General features: G+C 37.4%; 2 protein-coding genes across 8 annotated transcripts in view; one reads left to right on the top strand and one right to left on the bottom strand.

Annotated features, from left to right (window-relative positions):
* LOC306870891 (TP53-binding protein 1-like) overlaps window positions 1-6,179 on the top strand; it is a gene marked incomplete at its 3' end in the record, with an annotated part of 30,964 nt that extends 24,785 nt beyond the window's left edge. For 3 of the 7 annotated variants that reach the window (XM_079418409.1, XM_079418407.1, XM_079418411.1), the window contains 7 exons: window positions 982-1,038; window positions 3,010-3,192; window positions 3,742-3,930; window positions 4,489-4,583; window positions 4,685-4,881; window positions 5,633-5,769; window positions 5,888-6,069. In XM_079418409.1, the coding sequence (XP_079274535.1) occupies window positions 982-1,038; window positions 3,010-3,192; window positions 3,742-3,930; window positions 4,489-4,583; window positions 4,685-4,881; window positions 5,633-5,769; window positions 5,888-6,069 (1,040 nt within the window). Of the gene's footprint in view, window positions 1-981; window positions 1,039-3,009; window positions 3,193-3,741; window positions 3,931-4,488; window positions 4,584-4,684; window positions 4,882-5,632; window positions 5,770-5,887 lie in introns of all 7 variants that reach the window. The other 4 variants (XM_079418410.1, XM_079418408.1, XM_079418413.1 and 1 more) reach the window with 2 other exon arrangements.
* The window catches only part of LOC306870906 (gamma-tubulin complex component 4-like), a 75,420-nt gene continuing 60,005 nt past the window's right edge, over window positions 6,160-21,574 (bottom strand). The window contains exons 8-17 of the mRNA XM_079418483.1: window positions 13,084-13,249; window positions 12,885-13,009; window positions 11,674-11,724; window positions 11,486-11,591; window positions 11,283-11,390; window positions 11,049-11,193; window positions 10,783-10,960; window positions 10,557-10,691; window positions 10,358-10,474; window positions 6,160-6,640 (exon numbers count right to left, since the gene is read on the bottom strand). Coding sequence (XP_079274609.1) covers window positions 6,497-6,640; window positions 10,358-10,474; window positions 10,557-10,691; window positions 10,783-10,960; window positions 11,049-11,193; window positions 11,283-11,390; window positions 11,486-11,591; window positions 11,674-11,724; window positions 12,885-13,009; window positions 13,084-13,249 — 1,275 coding nt within the window. The 3' untranslated portion in view covers window positions 6,160-6,496. The remainder of the gene's footprint in view (window positions 6,641-10,357; window positions 10,475-10,556; window positions 10,692-10,782; window positions 10,961-11,048; window positions 11,194-11,282; window positions 11,391-11,485; window positions 11,592-11,673; window positions 11,725-12,884; window positions 13,010-13,083; window positions 13,250-21,574) is intronic.

Here is a 21,574-nt window from a genome sequence, read left to right as displayed (position 1 = left end):
AGATATTCCAAAAGGCATGAGCACTGCACGTTTCAAAATCAAAACCCGGTGCGGGTGTTTTTATATCACTGTATTTCTGAAGGAAACTAACTGTCTTCAGAACATTTTGGATGTCATTTTCATTTCATCTTGCATGTAATGTCTGATAAAGCAGCGTTTGTGAGCAGAGCGCTGCTTTGTGTACAGCGTTACCGGGGAACCTCGATCTCTACCGCTCCAACAGCGCCCCCTGCTGGCAGAGAATGAATTTGCATAAATGCTGCCACAAATAGAGCATCTGTGGGAAACACTAGACTATGGTATAAATAAATTCAGCTGTATAACAGTTTCATTGCAATTCATGTTAGAATTAAAGAACAATAAACAATACATATTACCGTTGCACTTATCTGTACATAGTAAATGCAGTTATTTTAAGAAGTTTTTAATACATAACCAATAATAATAATACACCGAAATTGTAAAAACATACAATGTACTCCCCTTTCCTGCAGCACTGAAGTTTTAAATTTATGCTCTTTTAATTCAGATATGAGGTCATGTTGTGACGCATCGATCTCCCGTTGGTCACACAGTATCATGTGATGCGAATTCGCAGGCCAGAGTTCACCAAGCTTTAACTTTGGAACGCAGCGAAATGTGAAAACTTCTCACACGGGCTTGCGTTTCCGGTCTGATGCATTCGCATGCGTATGAATGGAAATCAATGGAACGAAAAGTGCAGTGTAACCGCGGCTTAATGCGTCTTGCAATATCCGAGCTTGCAAATGTTCTGCGCGATCCGCTTGTTCAATATTCTTGGTGTCTGAATCCGGCTCAAATTAATATGGCAATATTGATGCCATCCTTAACTATACAGGAGCAGATGGAACTTGCTGCTTTGGCAAGGGGCAGGGCAGTACTGAAATGCCGTCTAAGCTGTTCGCCAATCACAACACACTGGGACAGCTAACCAATCACAACACATTTTGTTTTCGGAAGGTGGGCCTTCAACAAACCCGGAACTAATCAGCAGTTTGTGCCAGGCTGGGGAGAAAGGTATTGTAATAGTGTAAATTAAGTGAAAAATAATGCGTTTTTTCGAACCACCAAGCATGAGAGCATGTTTTAGTACATCCCCAAAACAAAATCAGGACTTTGTAAAAGAGCATAATAGGACCCCTTTAAAATTCACATGATGCTTGCACAAATTTGGATTTCATTAGAATATTAATGGCCTCTGGTTTTTAATTTAAAGGGATAGTTCACCCAAAAATTTTAATTCTGTCATTAATTACTCACCCTCATGTCGTTCCAAATCTGTAAGACCTTTGTTTATCTTCAGAACACAAATAAAGGCCCTGTTTACACTAGTGCGTTTTTGTTTTAAAACGGCGTTTTCGAATGAAAACGATCCTTGTTCCGCTGCATTTCAAAAACGATTTCCGTCTACACTACACAACCGGAAATGCATGTCACATGACCATTTATGCAGGTACAACCATAGATATGTATAGGTAGATTCCCTATTATTTCGATGGCGGACGCGTCTGCTTGGAGCGGTCGAATGGGGAATCTACCCATACATATCTATGGGTACAACAATGAGCATGATGTTATTGTTTACACGGTCGACAAGGATACGCAGTGTGAATGTGGGCAGCCATGCCATCGTTTTCAGAAGTGTCCGTTTTGGTCCGTTTACACAGAAACGCAACCCCAGAGTTTTCAAACTAAAACGGGGTCTGCAACGTTTTCAAAAGTCTCCGTTTTCAACCTCGAAAACGCCGGAGTAGTGTAAACGATAGGCGTAACCGTAGCAAACGTTATGTGTTTTAAAACGAATACGCACTAGTGTAAACAGGGCCTAAAGTGCCCCTATTATGGATTTTTGAAAATTACCTTTCATGCAGTGTGTAACACAGCTCTAAGTGAATGAAAACTTCTTCTGAATCATTGAAACGAGTCGTTTTTAAAACGAATCCCAAGCCATTTCATGTTGATGTCAACATGAAACATTAGCATTTTGCCCGCCCACTTGCTGGTCTTTTCGCGTTGGTCTGAATGAAAATACAAATTTATTCTTTGCCACTAGATGCCACGGTAAAAATAGCTGTTTCCCCGGTAAACAAAGCAGCACTGCCCTCACAAACGCTGATTTTATTATGAAATGGAAATAAATATCGACCAATCAGACCAATCAACGCAGATTAGCGTCTCGCAAAGGAGGGGTTTGGAAAAATTAATCGTTGAACGAATCGTTTGGGAGTCGCTGAGCAAATAATTGCATATTAGAAGACAATGAAAGTGTTTTTGACCTTGCATGCATGTCAACCTGTTGTTGGGGACTCCCAAAACCAAAATATGAACCTTTCATAACCCATAATAGTGGCACTTTAAGATATTTTTTATGAAATCCGAGAGTTAGTAAGGACATCGTTAAAAAAGTCCATGTGACATCAGTGGTTCAACCATACTTTTATGAAGAATACTTTTTGTGCGCAGAGAAAACAAAAATAAAGACTTAATATTATAGTAAAAATAATAATTTTGGCCATGTTTGAGACCCCCTTCTTGAATCAGTATTTTTTTTACTGTACAAATAAATGCAGCTTTGCTGAGCAGAAGAGAATTCTTTTAAAACATTAGAAAATATTACAGATCCCAAGTTAAACACTGTGTGTGAAATGTTATAATAAATGTATTAATAGAGCTGTTGTAATTATTATTATTGTCTTTTTTATTTTATTTTTAAAATTCATAAAAATGTTACCGAGCAACTGATGAGTAACACAGTTTCACCGCAGCTCTCGGATTTCATCAAAAATGTCTTTATTTGTGTTCTGATGATGAAGGTCTTAGGGGTTTGGAACAACATGAGTAATTAATGACAGAATTTTAATTTTGGGATAAAATATTTATTTAATGGTGTAAAGAATCTACCAGCAGAGGCTAACTAGCCTTTGTCACACAAGTTGAAATGGCACTAGTTTTGTCACAGTTTGCATCACTGTGTTATTTTGTCCTCAGATAACCTGGTAGAAGGAAAGCGGAGACGCCGAGGAAACTCCAGTGGAGCAGGCACCCCTACACGCAGCTCCAGCAACAGCCCAAGAAACCCAGGGCCTTCTGGGAAACGAAAGCTCATCAGTGGTGCGGAGGATGAGAGGACTCCTGCAAAGAGAGGACGCAGGGGGGGAGGGGCCAGAGTGGGTACGGTGCCCCTTGCTGACAGACTTTATTAATTCAACAATATGGACCAAAGCATTTGCTCAATTTTAGAAGAATGTTTTATCGTTTGCCTGATTTTATTGACTAATTTTGTCTTTTTATTGTTCTGATTTTTTAACAACATTTTAGCTGCTATGAAATTGTTTTACGTTTATCTGTAAGTGTATTTTAAAATGAACTCAAGACATATGACCGATAAACAGAATGAGTGCCTTTCTCCCCAGTGTTTCCATTGTTGTATGTAACTCTGATTTTACAATATAAAACATCTGATATACCACCTGAAGGTGTGAATAAATACTGCTTTTGATGCAGTGCAGATCTCCAGCTCTAAACAGCAACTGGTATGTGGCATGACATGCTTTTTCTTTTGTGTGGGTGAGCACTCTACAGGGTAGATGGGAGTGGTGCCTGTGTTTAATTCCTCACAGTTCATTATACTTTATGGGCTCTTTGGGACACAACCAGTCTTTGATTCCAAATAGTGTTTAGTTATGCCATGCTTATTTTCTTTTGGTTTCATTTGAACAGGACAGCGTATTGCTGCTTGCAACACGTCTGGAAGTGGAGCAGACCTGCCCCCTGACCCCAATGACCTGGTGGCAACACATGGACCTCTGCCGGAAAACTCCTCTCTCTTTATGGGGTTTGTCTTCATGCTCACAGCATCCTCTGAAAACGACAGAGAGTCCAACCACCAGCCCAGTGATGAGGATGATGGTGAGGGGTAGAACAAAACAAACACTACATCATACGAAGCAATGATTTTAAAGCAGCTAAATTGCTGTTTATTATGTTTTGTGGAATGTGAAAAAATTTGTGGTGTTATTTAATAACACTCTTATTTAGCAAGGATGCATTTAATAGATCAAAAGTGACAGTAAAGACATTTATAATGTTGCAAAAGATTTACATTTCAAATAAATACTGTTCTTTTGAATTTTCTATTCTTCAATGAGACCTGAAAAACGTTTTCACAAAAATATTAAGCAACTGTTTTTAACATTCATAATAAGAAATCTTTCTTGAGCATGATTCTAAAGAATCATGTCACTGAAGACTGGAATAATTGCTGCTAAAAAATCAGCTTTGCATCACAGGAATAAATTACATTTTAAATTAAATTAAATTTAAATTAAATTAAAATACAGGACAGTTATTTCAAATTGTAGTAATTTTTTTTTACTAAAAAGTATAAATAATTGCACCCTTGGAAAGCATAAGACTTGGAGGAAGTGTGCAATGTTTGTATGTGACTTCTAAAACGCTATTTTTCAGAGTATGTTCAGAGAGCGCCATACAACAAACACTATACAGAAAGACAGCTAGAGGCAGGAGGAGGAATGATCCTGCTTGACTTTAATGAAGAACAGGTGAGCTTATATTCTGCACGACTCCCTTCTGTACTGCAAGAGTTGCACAGCATACTTTTTGCTGTGTGCGCATGTTTTATGTGGGTTTTCTGCATCATCAGTGTAAAGCAGCCTATCAGAGCTTGCTGATCGCCGACCAGCACTGTCGGACCAGGAAGTACCTGCTGTGTGTGGCAGGTGGAGTTCCCTGCGTGTCTCAGATGTGGGTGAGGGATTGCTGCCAGGAGAAGAAGCTGCTCAACTACAGGAACTACCTACTTCCTGCCGGTCTGGGGCCAGAGGGACACATTGTGGAGTGGTAAGAGATTCTCTTGTTTTGACATGATTAATTTTCTCATCTAATATTAAAAGAGAAAAAAAATTCAGATCCAGTCTTTACAACTAACTGTCAGTAAGCAATCCATTTGTATGTAGTAAACATCCGGTGTATCTACGCTAGTTGCTGTATTAATGAGTTCAGCCTCTGCATGATGCCAGGAGACTTCAGAGAGTAACTGTGATAGTGGAAAGATAGTACTGAAAACTGAACCTTTTTAGAACCGAATCAAGCTTGCACTGTGTTTTATAAGTTTTTGAACTGCTGTCAACATTATATAAAAATTGAGTGTTACTTGATCGTACATAAGTGAATTCATACATTGCTGTAGACACTACTGCCATTGGACTGTTCAGATCAATCACATTTCCAAAAATCTGATTTGATTCAATTACAAACCACCTTCCTGTAGATTTAAAAACTTAAATCAGAAATTCCCCTACTGTTTTAAGAAATTATTAAAAATTCATATTAATCTTATGCTGATATTAATATTAGTACTTGTATTTACTTTTATATTGTACTTTAAAACTTTGAGCGTGAGAAGGCAGTTACAAAAACTGCATTATTATTATTACATATGGAATTTGTGATTTGGATTGTTATTCAGACTACAAACAACAGAACAAGTTTGAGTTGAATACAACAACAAAACATTTTTTACTGCCTGTCTGAACAGTCCTGGAAGCTTGAGTTCTCTTTTTTTGAATACTTATATATTTCCTCTCCTAAGGCATCCTCGCTGTAACCCTTTCAAAGATCTGAAGGTGGTGCTCATAGCTGAAGATCGTGTGGATTTATGGACCTCTTTGCTTTCCATGGGTGGTGCAGCAAAAGTTCATCACCGTAAAGAAAATGAAGACCTTTCTGGTGGGTAGTAGTACACTTAGTTCAATGGAAAAACATATAGAGCTAGCACAAATAACTGGTGACAAAGTGATTTGAAAACCATGTGGAATGTGATTGTTTTTTATTGTGGTTTTGACAGACATTCCAAACGCGAAGTTTGACCTGGCAGTAACATCATCTGCATGTCCATCTGAGGAACTGAAACGTGTGGCCCCAGACATGCCTGTTGTCTCTCTCGAGTGGCTGATTCAGAGCTTGATCTGTGGAAAGTGCCTCAGCTATGACAGCAACTCTGAATTCTGTCACAACCCTTCCACATAAACCATCATTCCTCTGGTGTCTTCTCGCGTGTATTTTAAACGTCCTGTGTTTTAGTGCATGCATTTTACTGTACATAGTTTTTATTAAATAAATAAAAAATTGTGATTGTTTCACTTGTCTTTATTTCATAATGGTATTTACAAATTTTAAGTGTTCACGTTCAAGGAATAGATTTACTTTAAGAGATGAGAGTGCAGAAAAAGCAGGACACAAATTGTGACGACGCGAGTCCCATCTTACAATAATTTAAAAATACAAACCAACACACTTATTGTATTAGGCATGCTTCAATAAGTTGAAATGCACCATTGTGTGACTTTTGCCTCAGATCTTCAGGCGCTGCATTAAAGCCCAAAACTAGGATAACAAACAACATGAGTTACATTTTTACATGAATCAGCTCAATAATACACAGCATTACTCATGCCTACATTCCTAGCGTGCCTCCTGCCTGGGTGTAGTATTTGTTGTAGTCGAGTCGTAACAGTAGCTGTGCCAAGTCAGAGTTTATCTGGTGGTTACGCACACTGGAAAGAATTTTGAAGAGCAGGAATGACTGACGACTAAAACCCTGAGAAGTAAATCACACAAAAAAAACAAAAAACATCATGAGATAAAAAGGTTGAAACAGATTAAAAAGCTGACCTTCTTGCTTGACACCTTATAATTTTGTATTATGACAAAGTTTTGATTTTAAAATTATTCCAAATCCAAGATTGTATTTATGGAAGCCCATTTCATATCAAAATATGTAATTATGATTTAATGGCATAATTTACGATTTTAGTATCTTACTTCCAACTGCCATGATTGACAGACATATCTCAATGTCAACTTGTCATAATTTAGACTTTTTAACTTCATATCTCCTAATTTCAAAAGTCATAACTGACTTCTCATAATTTTGGCTTTTTATAGCATAAATATGACTTTTCACTTAGTTGCTCAGTTTTTACTTTCATAATGAACTCATAATTTAAAGTTTTTTCATGATTATTACTCTCTCAATTTTATGTCTTAATCATAAGCCATCCTACTCGCCGCGGGAGTTCTGCTCATTCATTCTCGTGTCTACATTTCACCGCAAGTGCATGTGAGCTCAGCTTTACAGAAACTCACTGATCAGATCACAGACACAGAACAACAACACCCGGACTCTGTTTTAATCATTCTAGGGGACTTTAATAAAGCAAATCTCTCCCGCGAACTGCCAAAACACAGACAGCACATCACATGTCCCACCAGAGAGTGATATATTGGACCACTGTTACACAGCGATAAAGGACGCATATCAATCTGTCCACGGGCAGCTTTAGGACATCTTATTCCGACCTACAGGCAGAAACTTAAATCTGTTAAACCTGTATTAAGAACTGTTAAAAGATGGACTAATGAAACAGCGGAATCTACAAGCCTGTTTCTCTCTCACTGATTGGACTGTTTTTGAAAATGCTGCCAACGGTCTGGACGAGCTCACAGAGACTATCATCTTATATCAGTTTCTGTGAGGATATGTGCATTTCTTCCAGGACTCATTTAATCTACAACAATGACAAACCATGATTCACTGCAAAACTCAGACAGGTCCGTCAGGCCAAAGAAGATACACACTGCAAAAGGAGATCAGAGTGGCAAAGAGGAATTATTCTGACAAGCTAAGGAACAAATTCTCTTCCAGTGATTCTGCTTCAGTGTGGAAAGGTATGAAGGATATCACCAGTTACAAGATACCATCCCCCAGCACTTTGGAGAATCAACAACTGGCAGACGATCTGAATGAGTTCTACTGCAGGTTTGAAAAAACACCCCACACTAGGGCTGGGCAATAAATCGATTTTATCGATTAACTGGAATGTGTAGTTTACGTCGATTTGTTTGAATGAAAATCGGTTTTCTTTTTAACATCCACAATGATGTTAAAGGCCTAACGTTACTTCGTTTTTGTACGCGAACGCGCAGCCTTTCAAAGTATATTCCATTTGAAGTTGTACGTGAACGGCCATCGCACGCGCTCTAGAAAGCTTCAACCATGTTCAGTGTCTGCTCTATTTTCCCTGTTAAGTCATGACTGATAACAAATATTTTTTTAACTCTTTTAAGCCAAAGCTGAGCTCTCTCATACCCTCTCGCTCACAAGCGCTTATGAGCATCTGTTGTTGCAGTCTCAGCTATTTTGATATCCATCTCTTTAGTTTCGTTTTCAACTGTGAAACAATGGCCCGGAACAGTGTTGCCACCATGTGGAAAAACTGATTACTGTTAAAATGTCTTTTTGGCTTGTTGTTTCTGATTGCACTTTAACCCCAAGGGGGAATTCCAGATTAAATCCCAGAAGGGAAAATCAAAACAAAATGAAGTTAAAACTTGTTTTGAACAATTTCTTTGTCGTTGGCGGGGGGGGGGGGGGGGGCAATTTAAATCGTAAATCGGATTTTTTCTTAGGCCATATCGCCCAGCCCTACCCCACACCCACCCTGAACACCTCTCCAAACAACCATTAACACCTCCAGCAACCCTCCTCTCCCCCACACCTACAATTCAAATCAGTGAAGATGACATGTGCCAGGTCTTCAGAAAGAGCAAAAGAAGGAAAGCACCATGCAGGCCCAGACGGTGTGTCACTAGCCTGCCTAAAAACCTGTGCTGATCAGCTGACCCCCATCTTCACACAGATCTTCAACAGATCACTGGAGCTGTGTGAAGTCCCCTCATGCTTCAAACACTCCACCATCATCCCCGTCCCAAAGAAACGTAAAATTACTGGACTTAATGACTACAGACCTGTGGCTCTAACATCTGTGGCCATGAAATCCTTTGAAAGACTGGTTTTGGCTTATCTGAAGGACATCACTGGACCCTTACTGGACCCCCTGCAGTTTGCCTACAGAGCAAACAGGTCTGTGGATGATGCTGTCAATATGGGACATCTTGCAGCATCTGGACAGACCAGGGACTTATGTGGGGATCCTGTTTGTGGACTTCAGCTCCGCTTTTAAAAACATCATCACGGACACCCTTCAGAATAAACTAACCCAGCTCTCCGTAAGTGGATCACCAGCTTCCTGACATACAGGCAGCAGTTAGTAAAGCTGGGTAAATCCACATCCAGCACCTGCACCATCAGCACTGGAGCTCCTCAGGGCTGTGTTCTCCCCCCACTGCTCTTCTCCCTCTACACCAACGACTGCACATCTAAAGACCCCTCTGTCAAGCTCCTGAAGTTCGCAGACGACACCACACTGATCGGCCTCATCCAGGACGGTGACGAGTCTACTTACAGACAGGAGGTTAAGGAGCTGGCTGTCTGGTGCGGTCTTAAAAACCTGGAGCTCAACACGCTCAAAACTGTGGAGATGATCATGGACTTCAGGAGAAACCCCCCTGCACTCCCCCCACTCACCATCATGAACAGCACTGTAACAATACTAGAGTCATTCAGATTCCTGGGCACCACCATCTCTCAGGACCTGAAGTGGGACATTCACATTGACTCTATTGTGAAAAAAGCCCAGCAGAGATTGTACTTCCTTCGCCAGCTGAGGAAGTTCAACCTACCACATGAGCTGCTGAAACAGTTCTACTCCGCTATCATTGAATCCATCCTCTGCACCTCAATAACTGTCTGGTTCAGCTCAGCTACCAAATCTGACCTCAGAAGACTACGGAGAGTAGTCCGGACTGCTGAGCGAATCATTGGTACAACCCTCTCCACTCTCCAAGAACTGTACTTATCCAGAGTGAGCAAAAGGTCAGGCAAAATCACTCTGACCCCCTCACATCCAGCACACTCTCTCTTTGGACTGTTACCGTCTGGTCGACGCTACAGAGCTCTGAGCACCAGAACGACCAGACACAGGAACAGTTTCTTCCCTCAGGCAATCCATCTAATGAACACTTGACAATAAAACGCGGAACACACAACTATTATTTATTCACCACACTTGCTTACTTTATCTATTTTTTTCATTTAAAATTTGCACATATCAGACCTGTACACACATAATTGTCTATATTATATATATTGTGTTTTTGCTGTTTTGTACATTGCCTATTTGTACTATTCTTTATTATCTGTGTCCTGTCCTGTTGCTGTCTTTCTGTTGCACTGTGGAGCTTTGGTCACTAAAACAAATTCCTCGTATGAGTAAACATACTTGGCCAATAAAGCTCATTCTGATTCTCATAACTTGAGTGCGAATTTTGATTTATCAAAACATGATTCCCCCTCCCCTCATGAGGCAGAAATGGGCTTCCATAAATACAATCTTGCATTTGGAAGCAAAGCTACCTTCACAAGAATATCCAGCTGGGCTGCTCCTCTTTCATCCAGAGGCCCGAGATTCTGACTGACCAGGGAACAAAAGTTGTGACAGAGGTCCAGAATCTCATTCAAACAGTGAAACACCTGAGAAAGAAACAAGATTAAACCAAAAGCTGAACATAGCCTGGGTTACTGACATAAAGAGAGATTTGTTATGGACACTCACAGGCTTGAGCAGAATGAAAGACTGTGCAAGTAGATTGCTGAGGAAATGGTCATGGGCCAATCGAATGCTCTCAAAGTCTCGTGTGGCGTTGATCTGTTGTAAAAGCTGCGAAAACTGGGACTCCAGAACATCCACCTGAAGAGCAATAGAGAAAACACCTAAAATATAGTCAGTGTGTGTAGTATGCGAATTGAGAGGCAGCCAAATAGATGATTCAAGTTGTAACCTGAAGGTAATACTGAAGGTTGTCCACTAGGAAGGCCATGTGGTTGCGGAGTCTCCATTTAACAGCATCCGTCTGGTTTGATTTGAGATGTTTGCGCTGCATCTGCAAGGCCCAGCAATGCTGCAGCTCAGACTGGACTCGACGCACACTCAGCAGGTAACGGAACACTACGTTATACCTAAATCAAGAAAGGGGTCACTTCATATAAGCTGCTGTGCTGGTGTTCATACTGTTTGTTAAATTGCTAATATAAAACAACGACCTACTTCTCCAACACAGCAGGAGTGAAAAGAATATGCAAGGGCCATTGAACCTTGTAAGCCAATCCCAGCGCTGCCCAGCCAGTAGGAGGAGCCTCACGAGGAGAAGTCTCCTGTGGTGGAGTGGTACCCTCTCGAGTCCCAGAAGCATCTGCAAGCATAATAATCCAATCCTGTGAAGTATTTAATATGTGGAAAGGATAAAATGGTTGGATAAAAATGCTATTCAGCATGCAACACCTTTGCTTTCTTTCCCTTGGTAGTCTATGGTGAGATGCAGGAGGGGCAAAAGATTGTCATCGTCTAGCAGCACTTTATGAGCTGCTTGCTGAAATGCCACATTGACATCTGAAACAAATGGAGCAAATTCAGACAAATAATGAAGAGGAAAGAAGAATTTGAAGAGGGTGATCTTCTGGTTTATAAGAAAAGTCTCTTAATACCGTGTTCAGTAACGGCAGATGGTGGGGTTTTCAGCATATGTTGAGCAAGGTCAATGAAGACCTGGTACAGTTCACCTCGCCCCAACAAGTAGAAGTCCTTTATGATCTAAACCAACAACAAAACATTCATTGTGAAAGCAAAAGTGCACCAGCAAAAGCATGTCATCAACAAACTGCTCTTTATTTACCTTCAGCTGCCCCAAAAGATCAGATTCTTCAACCATCAAAGTCCATAAGTGCTGCAGGAAAAAAAGACACAAACAGCATTGCATCTAGACTTCCGGTTGTGCTGTAAGTGTGGGTGAATCTCATGAAAACATGCTCATATTTTAGCTTGAAAAAACGTTTTTACATTTCCATAAAAATTCCTTTACATTTTTTCCTTGATCTTTTTTTTAAACTTTATAAATGTCCATGGGCTTTCCAGTTGTGAAAACAATTCTATTTGTTCCTGACATTTCCACATTTTCCATAACTGCCATTGATCTTATCTTTTAGATTCTCATTACCAGTATAATACAACACAATATTTTAAAACAATTTCAATTTTAAACTATTTTTGGTAACACTTTTCAATAAGGTTCCATTTGTTTACATTAAAGCATACATATTAATATTTGTTCATGTTAATTAAATCAATTATTAAGTATGGAAGAAATACTATGGAGGTCAATGGCTACCTTGAACTGTTTGGTTACCAACATTCTTCAAAATATCTTTGTTTGTGTTCAACAGAGGAAAGAAACTCGTACAGGTTTGGAAGTAGAGGGTTAAGCCCATTGCACACGGAGTCTGAAATTTTCACACGTTGAAAAATAAACACGACCTCACGTTGTGTCAATCACGTTTACACACTGCCTCCGAAACTTTCATCCATCATAAAAAATAAATACATTTAAATAAATCAGACCAAGTTGGATTTTCTGTGTTTTTGCATCCGTAGCAAGCATTTTGATAGGAAAGGATGAATACGAAAATTTCGGACTCAGTGTGCAAGGACCTTTAGGGTTAGGTTTTTGGGTGAACTATCCCTTTAATACATTATTCAAATCAAATGTTTTATCTATTAATATTGTTCAATGAATCTGGGCTAACAACACCTAACAGTGAAAAGTTGTATTTTTTACAAACTAATGTTAACAAAGATTCATAAATACTGTAAATAAATAAATACTAATGATAACTAAAGGGACCTTATTGTAAAGTGTTTTTTCCCCTTTTTTTCACATTACAGTAATATGTGAATAGGGGATGCGATGGGGGATCTTATTCATGAAAATAATGTTACATTGTCAAAACTCTTAATGGCTTAAAAATAAACTTCATTCATCTTTTCAAATATGACCCAGAGATGTTTGATGGATTCACCTTTGAATACCAACTGAGTTACAGGACAAACCTCAGCAACGGTGCTCCGAATGCCATCCACAAGATTCTCAAAGTCCACCAGACTAAAGAGAGGCTGCTGTTTGAGTCTGTGGAGCTCTGCTGCAAACATGTCCTCCTGGTGCTTCAGTATAGACCCTGAGCAACCACATGAGGGCAGCGTTACAAAATGAAAACATCACAACACACCTGAACAACTCTCTTCCACTCACCAGCTCGGGATGGGCTCTGGTTGTGATTTTCAAACATTTGCACCGACTCTCCAACAAAGAGGATTTTTTCAGCTACTCGAACAGGTATGTATGAGGGAAGCATCTCCACACGTAAGGAGAACTGCTGCAGGGATGGAGCGAGCATGTTCTCTTCCTCAATCAGTCTCTATAGAGGAACAGTAATGAAGAGAAGACTATTTAAACCTAGAAAATGTATACATTATGATAAGAATTCAAAGCCAGAAACTGCAGTAAACTGCCAAATTTCAATGAATGTACAAGCAGACAGATTTCGGCTGTTTAGCAGTCTCTGGTATGTAACTACACCATTCTGCTTTGTCCATTGAAGGCCATTCAAAGGCAGCTGTGTATTTATGTACTTTTTTTAATGTATGTACTTATTTTGCATTCAGAAAAAATGAGCCGATTTATGGAATGTATAATGTTAATTATAGTTGTTTTGTTATGTTTTACTTTTACTTTGTGTAAAAAACAAACATTATAAAAGAAAACTAAATATAAAGTAAAATATAGCTGCGAGCAGCGATGACGGGCCCAAGCCGTCAGCATACGCCACCCCGGTGGCATCGATAAAACGGTGCCCAGCGAGCACAAGCATTACAGTAACCCTCTGGCAGTTTGGTTTTAAGGGATACGGCAATTAAAGGGTTAATCCAAACCATCAACTCTGTGAAACACACACACACACAGAACAACATATAAAACTTTAAATTCTGTGAAAATATATTTTTCATTGGTAGTTGATGTTAGTTAATGCATTTACTAATGCTAACAAATGAGAAATTATTATAGTTACCAAAGGTTTTAATGATTTATTTTTCCATTAACTAACATGAATATTTTTTTCTAACACAAATGAATAAAGTAAAAAATATATTGTTAATATTTAATGTTATTTGTGAATTAACCAATGTTAAAAAACAACATTATTTAACTGTTGTTAATTTACATCATTAATAAATATATACCATTTAATGTTGATCAAAATCAATTCCAAAATGTGTTAATATATTATTACATTTTAAAGTTTTATCTTTTGAACATGACTATTTTTCTAATATTAAAAATATTTTGTTCATTGTTAGTTCGTTGTAAGTTCATACTATCAATGAAGAATTAACATGCTGTAAAATATATATTTTTCATTGTTAGTTCATGTTAATTAATGCATTCCCTACTGTTAACAAATGAGACTTAATTATAAAGTGTTATCAAAACCTTTAATGCTTTATAAGCATTTTTTAAGGATTTTATTGAGAAGTTTAAACAGACCCTCTCTCTCTCTCTCTCTCCCCCTCCACACTCACTGAACTCACACAGTCAGTCACTCACCCAGTCACCCACCGCACACATTAGAAGCAGTGACAGGAGAACTCTGATAAGTTTTAAATTTTCTCCTCTCCATAGTGTATTGTAAATTCATGAAATTAATCACATATCCTCAGACTGTATTGTTCTGTGTATGTACTTTTTTATGAAGTGTTTGGAAGCTGCTCTTAAAAGATAAAAAAAAAAAAGTTCTCTTTTTTCTGTAACTTTAATAAATTGCCATTAAATCATCGTTCAAGATATCCTAAATCCGTCCACAATTTAGCATCTTCAGTATTTTGGCATCATGAGAAAAAATGTTTGGTGTGATTTCTGTGTTTCTGCTTGAAGGAGTATGAATTTGTTTACAGCCTGTTTAAAAAAAACCCACATTAAAATAAATATAGCCGACTTCCTGTTGGTCGTAGCTAATGACTGTAAATTAGAAAGTTGTCCGGATTAATAAGAACAATTTATGTACCGAGTTTGGTGTCTGTAGCTATCATTATATATATATATATATAAACATTAATAATTATATACCATTTAATGTTGTTCAATATTAATTCCAAAATGTGTTAATATATTATTAAATTTTAAAGTTTATCTTTTGAACATGACTATTTTTCTAACATTAAAAAGATTAATAAATGCTTTAAAAAAAAATTGTTCTTTGTTAGTTCATACTATCCTGGAAGAATTAACATGCTGTAAAAATATATTTTTCATTGTTAGTTCACGTTAATTAATGCATTTCCTAATGTTAAGAAATGAGACCTTATTATAAAGTGTTATCAAAACCTTTAATGCTTTATAAGCATTTTTTAAGGATTTTATTGAGAAGTTTAAACAGACCCTCTCTCTCTCTCTCTTTCTCTCCCCCTCCCCCTCCACACTCACTAAACTCACACAGTCAGTCACCCACCCAGTCACCCACCGCACACATTAGAAGCACAGAGACAGGAGAACTCTGATAAGTTTGAAAATTTTCTTTTCGCCATAGTGTATTGTAAATTCATGAAATAATCACATATCCTCAGACTGTCTTGTTCTGTGTATGTACTTTTTTATGAAGTGTTTGGAAGCTGCTCTTAAAAGATAAAAAAAAAAAGTGTTCTTTTTTACTGTAACTTTAATAAATTGCCATTAAATCATCGTTCAAGATATCCTAAATCCGTCCGCAATTTAGCATCATCAGTATTTTGGCATCATGACAAAAAATGTTTGGTGTGATTTCCGTGTTTCTGATTGGAGGAGTATGAATTTGTTTACAGCCCGTTTAAAAAAAAAAAACACACATTAAAATAAATATAGCCGACTTCCTGTTGGTCGTAGCTAATGACTGTAAATTAGAAAGTTGTCCGGATTAATAAGAACAATTTATATACCGAGTTTGGTGTCTGTAGCTATCATATATATATATATATATATATACAAATTAATAAATATATACCATTTAATGTTGATCAATATTAATTCCAAAATGTGTTAATATATTATTAAATTTTAAAGTTTATCTTTTGAACATGACTATTTTTCTAACATTAAAAAGATTAATAAATGCTTTAAAAAAAATTGCTCTTTGTTATTTCATACTATCATGGAAGAATTAACATGCTGTAAAAATATATTTTTCATTGTTAGTTCACGTTAATTAATGCATTTCCTAATGTTAAGAAATGAGACCTTATTATAAAGTGTTATCAAAATCTTTAATGATTTATAAGCATTTTTTTAAGATTTTAAAAAACAGACCCTCTCTCTCTTTCTCTCTCTCACCCACTGCCTCAATCCACACTCAATCCACACAGTCACTCACACAGTCACTCACAGCCCACCCCCACCCCTCACTCAGCAGCAGTGACAGGGAGCTCTCACTCAGAGGCAGGCTGGCAGGGAGCTCTCACTCAAAAGCAGCTCTGATAGTTTTTAAATTTTCTCCTCCGCATAGTGTATTGTAAATTCATGAAATTAATCCCATAACCTCAGACTGTATTGTTCTGTGTATGTAATTTTTTATGAAGTGTTTGGAAGCTGCTCTTAAAAGATAAAAAAAAAATGTTTTTTCTTGTTTACTGTAACTTTAATAAATTTCCATTAAATCATCGTTCAAGATATCCTAAATCCGTCCGCAATTTAGCATCATCAGTATTTTGGCATCATGAGAAAAAATGTTTGGTGTGATTTCCGTGTTTCTGTTTGGAGGAGTATGAATTTGTTTACAGCCCGTTTAAAAAAAAAACCCACATTAAAATAAATATAGCCGACTTCCTGTTGGTCGTAGCTAATGACTGTAAATTAGAAAGTTGTCCGGATTAATAAGAACAATTTATGTACCGAGTTTGGTGTCTGTAGCTATCATTATATATATATAAACATTAATAATTATATACCATTTAATGTTGATCAATATTAATTCCAAAATGTGTTAATATATTATTACATTTGAAAGTTTATCTTTTGAACATGACTATTTTTCTAACATTAAAAAGATTAATAAATGCTTTAAAAAAATTGTTCTTTGTTAGTTCATACTATCATGGAAGAATTAACATGATGTAAAAATATATTTTTCATTGTTAGTTCACGTTAATTAATGCATTTCCTAATGTTAAGAATTGAGACCTTATTTAATGATTTATAAGCATTTTTTAAAGATTTTAAAAAACAGACCCTCTCTCTCTTTCTCTCTCTCACCCAGCTCCTCAATCCACACAGTCACTCACACAGTCACTCACACCCCACCCCACCCCCACCCCTCACTCAGCTGCAGGCTGACAGGGATCTCTCACTCAGAAGCAGTCTAAGAGCTCTCTGATAGTTTTTAAATTTTCTCCTAAGCATAGTGTATTGTAAATTCATGAAATTAATCACATATCCTCAGACTGTATTGTTCTGTGTATGTAATTTTTTATGAAGTGTTTGGAAGCTGCTCTTAAAAGATAAAAAAAAAAAAAAATTATCTTTTTTACTGTAACTTTAATAAATTGCCATTAAATCATCGTTCAAGATATCCTAAATCCGTCCGCAATTTAGCATCTTCAGTATTTTGGCATCATGATAAAAAATGTTTGGTGTGATTTCCGTGTTTCTGCTTGGAGGAGTATTAATTTGTTTACAGCCCGTTTTTAAAAAAAACCCACATTAAAATAAATATAGCCGACTTCCTGTTGGTCGTAGCTAATGACTGTAAATTAGAAAATTGTCCGGATTAATAAGAACAATTTATGTACCGAGTTTGGTGTCTGTAGCTAAAACTAACCCCCTCATTTTTGACAAAAGGTGGCGCTATAGAGTGTCTCTTCCACGCCCGTTTATGAGCTTTTTCCAGTGTCTAACTATCATTAATACTGATATGTGTGTTGAGTTTCATGACATTCTAAACATGTTATCTGCCTCAAAATCACCAGAAACGAATTTTCAACTTTGACACGTTGCCATGGCAACATAATTTTAGATATCAATATTCCCTTCACAGTTTTACATCGGCCGTGTTTTGACATTATTCTGGTGAAGTTTGAAGCAAATCGAGGTAAAAGAAGATGCTGAATTCAAAGCATTTTGAAAACGACACACTTCCTGCAGCCAGTTGGTGGCGCTATAACTTTCAGTCATAATAGTCACATCTATCCGATCGGCATCATACAACGAACAAATCACTGAAGTTTGATATACATCATACAATGTATGTGGACGTTATTAGGCATTTCCTGGGTCTCATTTTTCGCCATAACTTCATCGCCTCGCCACGGGCAAACCGTTCGACATATCAAAAATATCTTCGCAATTTAGCGTCCCCAATGTCTTGAGATCATGTTCACCTAGTTTGGTGGCAATCGTATGGAAATCCTCAGAGGAGTATATCAAATTCCAGAGCATGCGCTTTTTAAACAGCCCTGAATAGCCGACTTCCTGTTGGGCGGAGCCTATGACATGCTGCGCGGAAGTTGTTCGGCTCAATGAGTTCTATATGTGTACCGAGTTTCATATGAATACGTGCAAGTATGTGTGAGCTATACATCAAGCTTTCTGACAATTTTCCAGGGGGCGCCGTAGAGCCCCTGTGCCACGCCCGGGTCCCAGCCTCAGCGGCGTCCTAATGGCCGCAGGTTCCAACGTGCGTGCCAATTTTCGAGAGTTTTCGGGCACGTTAAGGCCCCCAAAAGTGCCCGGATGATTGAAATAAAAAAAAAAAAAAAAAAAAAAAAAAAAAAAAATAATAATAAATATAGCTGCAAGCAGCGATGACGGGCCCAAGCCGTCAGCATACGCCACCCCGGTGGCATCGATAAAACGGTGCCCAGCGAGCACACGCATTACAGTAACCCTCTGGCAGTTTGGTTTTAAGGGATACGGCAATTAAAGGGTTAATCCAAACCATCAACTCTGTGAAACACACACACACACACACAGAACAACATATAAAACTTTAAATTCTGTGATTGTTCTGTGTATGTAATTTTTTATGAAGTGTTTGGAAGCTGCTCTTAAAAGATAAAAAAAAAAAGTTTTCTCTTTTTTCTGTAACTTTAATAAATTGCCATTAAAACACCGTTCAAGATATCCTAAATCCGTCCACAATTTAGCATCTTCAGTATTTTGGCATCATGAGAAAAAATGTTTGGTGTGATTTCTGTGTTTCTGCTTGAAGGAGTATGAATTTGTTTACAGCCTGTTTAAAAAAAAAACCCACATTAAAATAAATATAGCCGACTTCCTGTTGGTCGTAGCTAATGTCTGTAAATTAGAAAGTTGTCCGGATTAATAAGAACAATTTATGTACCGAGTTTGGTGTCTGTAGCTATCATTATATATATATCTATATAAACATTAATAATTATATACCATTTAATGTTGATCAATATTAATTCCAAAATGTATTAATATATTATTAAATTTTAAAGTTTATCTTTTGAACATGACTATTTTTCTAACATTAAAAAGATTAATAAATGCTTTAAAAAAAATTGTTCTTTGTTAGTTCATACTATCATGGAAGAATTAACATGCTGTAAAAATATATTTTTCATTGTTAGTTCACGTTAATTAATGCATTTCCTAATGTTAAGAAATGAGACCTTATTATAAAGTGTTATCAAAATCTTTAATGATTTATAAGCATTTTTTAAAGATTTTAAAAAACAGACCCTCTCTCTCTTTCTCTCTCTCACCCAGCTCCTCAATCCACACAGTCACTCACACAGTCACTCACACCCCACCCCCACCCCTCACTCAGCTGCAGTGACAGGGAGCTCTCACTCAGAAGCAGTGACAGGGAGCTCTCACTCAGAAGCAGCTCTGATAGTTTTTTAATTTTCTCCTCTGCATAGTGTATTGTAAATTCATGAAATTAATCACATATTCTCAGACTGTATTGTTCTGTGTATGTAATTTTTTATGAAGTGTTTGGAAGCTGCTCTTAAAAGATAAAAAAAAAAAAGTTTTCTCTTTTTTACTGTAACTTTAATAAATTGCCATTAAATCATCGTTCAAGATATCCTAAATCCATCCGCAATTTAGCATCTTCAGTATTTTGGCATCATGATAAAAAATGTTTGGTGTGATTTCAGTGTTTCTGCTTGGAGGAGTATTAATTTGTTTACAGCCCGTTTTAAAAAAAAACCCACATTAAAATAAATATAGCCGACTTCCTGTTGGTCGTAGCTAATGACTGTAAATTAGAAAGTTGTCCGGATTAATAAGAACAATTTATGTACCGAGTTTGGTGTCTGTAGCTAAAACTAACCCCCCCATTTTTGACAAAAGGTGGCGCTATAGAGTGCCTCTTCCACGCCCGTTTATGAGCTTTTTCCAGTGTCTAACTATCATTAATACTGATATGTGTGTTGAGTTTCATGACATTCTAAACATGTTATCTGCCTCAAAATCACCAGAAACGAATTTTCAACTTTGACACGTTGCCATGGTAACATAATTTTAGATATCAATATTCCCTTCACAGTTTTACATCGGCCGTGTTTTGACATTATTCTGATGAAGTTTGAAGCAAATCGAGTAAAAATAAGATGCTGAATTCAAAGCATTTTGAAAACGACACACTTCCTGCAGCCAGTTGGTGGCGCTATAACTTTCAGTCATAAAAGTCACATCTATCCGATCGGCATCATACAACGAACAAATCACTGAAGTTTGATCTACATCATACAATGTATGTGGACGTTATTAGGCATTTCCTGGGTCTCATTTTTCGCCATAACTTCATCGCCTCGCCACGGGCAAACCGTTCGACATATCAAAAATATCTTCGCAATTTAGCGTCCCCAATGTCTTGAGATCATGTTCACCGAGTTTGGTGGCAATCGTATGGAAATCCTCAGAGGAGTATATCAAATTCCAGAGCATGCGCTTTTTAAACAGCCCTGAATAGCCGACTTCCTGTTGGGCGGAGCCTAAAACATGCAGCGTGAAAGTTGTTCAGCTCAATGAGTTCTATATGTGTACCGAGTTTCATATGAATACGTGCAAGTATGTGTGAGCTATACATCAAGCTTTCTGACAATTTTGCAGGGGGCGCCGTAGAGCCCCTGTGCCACGCCCGGGTCCCAGCCTCAGCGGCGTCCTAATGGCCGCAGGTTCCAATGTGTGTGCCAATTTTCAAGAGTTTTCGGGCACGTTAAGGCCCCCAAAAGTACCCGGATAGTCGAAATAAAAAATAATAAAAAAAAAAATAAAAAATAAATATAGCTGCGAGCAGCGATGACGGGCCCAAGCCGTCAGCATACACCACCCCGGTGGCATCGATAAAACGGTGCCCAGCGAGCACAAGCATCACAGTAACCCTCTGGCAGTTTGGTTTTAAGGGATACGGCAATTAAAGGGTTAATCCAAACCATCAACTCTGTGAAACACACACACACACAGAACATATAAAACTTTAAATTCTGTGAAAATTTATTTTTCATTGGTAGTTGATGTTAGTTAATGCATTTACTAATGCTAACAAATGAGAAATTATTATAGTTACCAAAGCTTTTAATGATTTATAAGCATTTTTTAATGATTTATTTTTCCATTAACTAACATGAATAATTTTTTCTAACACAAATTAATAAAGTAAAAAATATATTGTTAATATTTAATGTTATTTGTGAATTAACCAATGTTAAAAAACAACATTATTTAACTGTTGTTAATTTACATC

This window comes from Barbus barbus (genome assembly GCF_936440315.1).
Source record: "Barbus barbus genome assembly, chromosome: 1".
Taxonomy (NCBI): Eukaryota; Metazoa; Chordata; class Actinopteri; order Cypriniformes; family Cyprinidae; genus Barbus; species Barbus barbus.
This window is presented reverse-complemented; position numbering and strand designations above follow the sequence as displayed.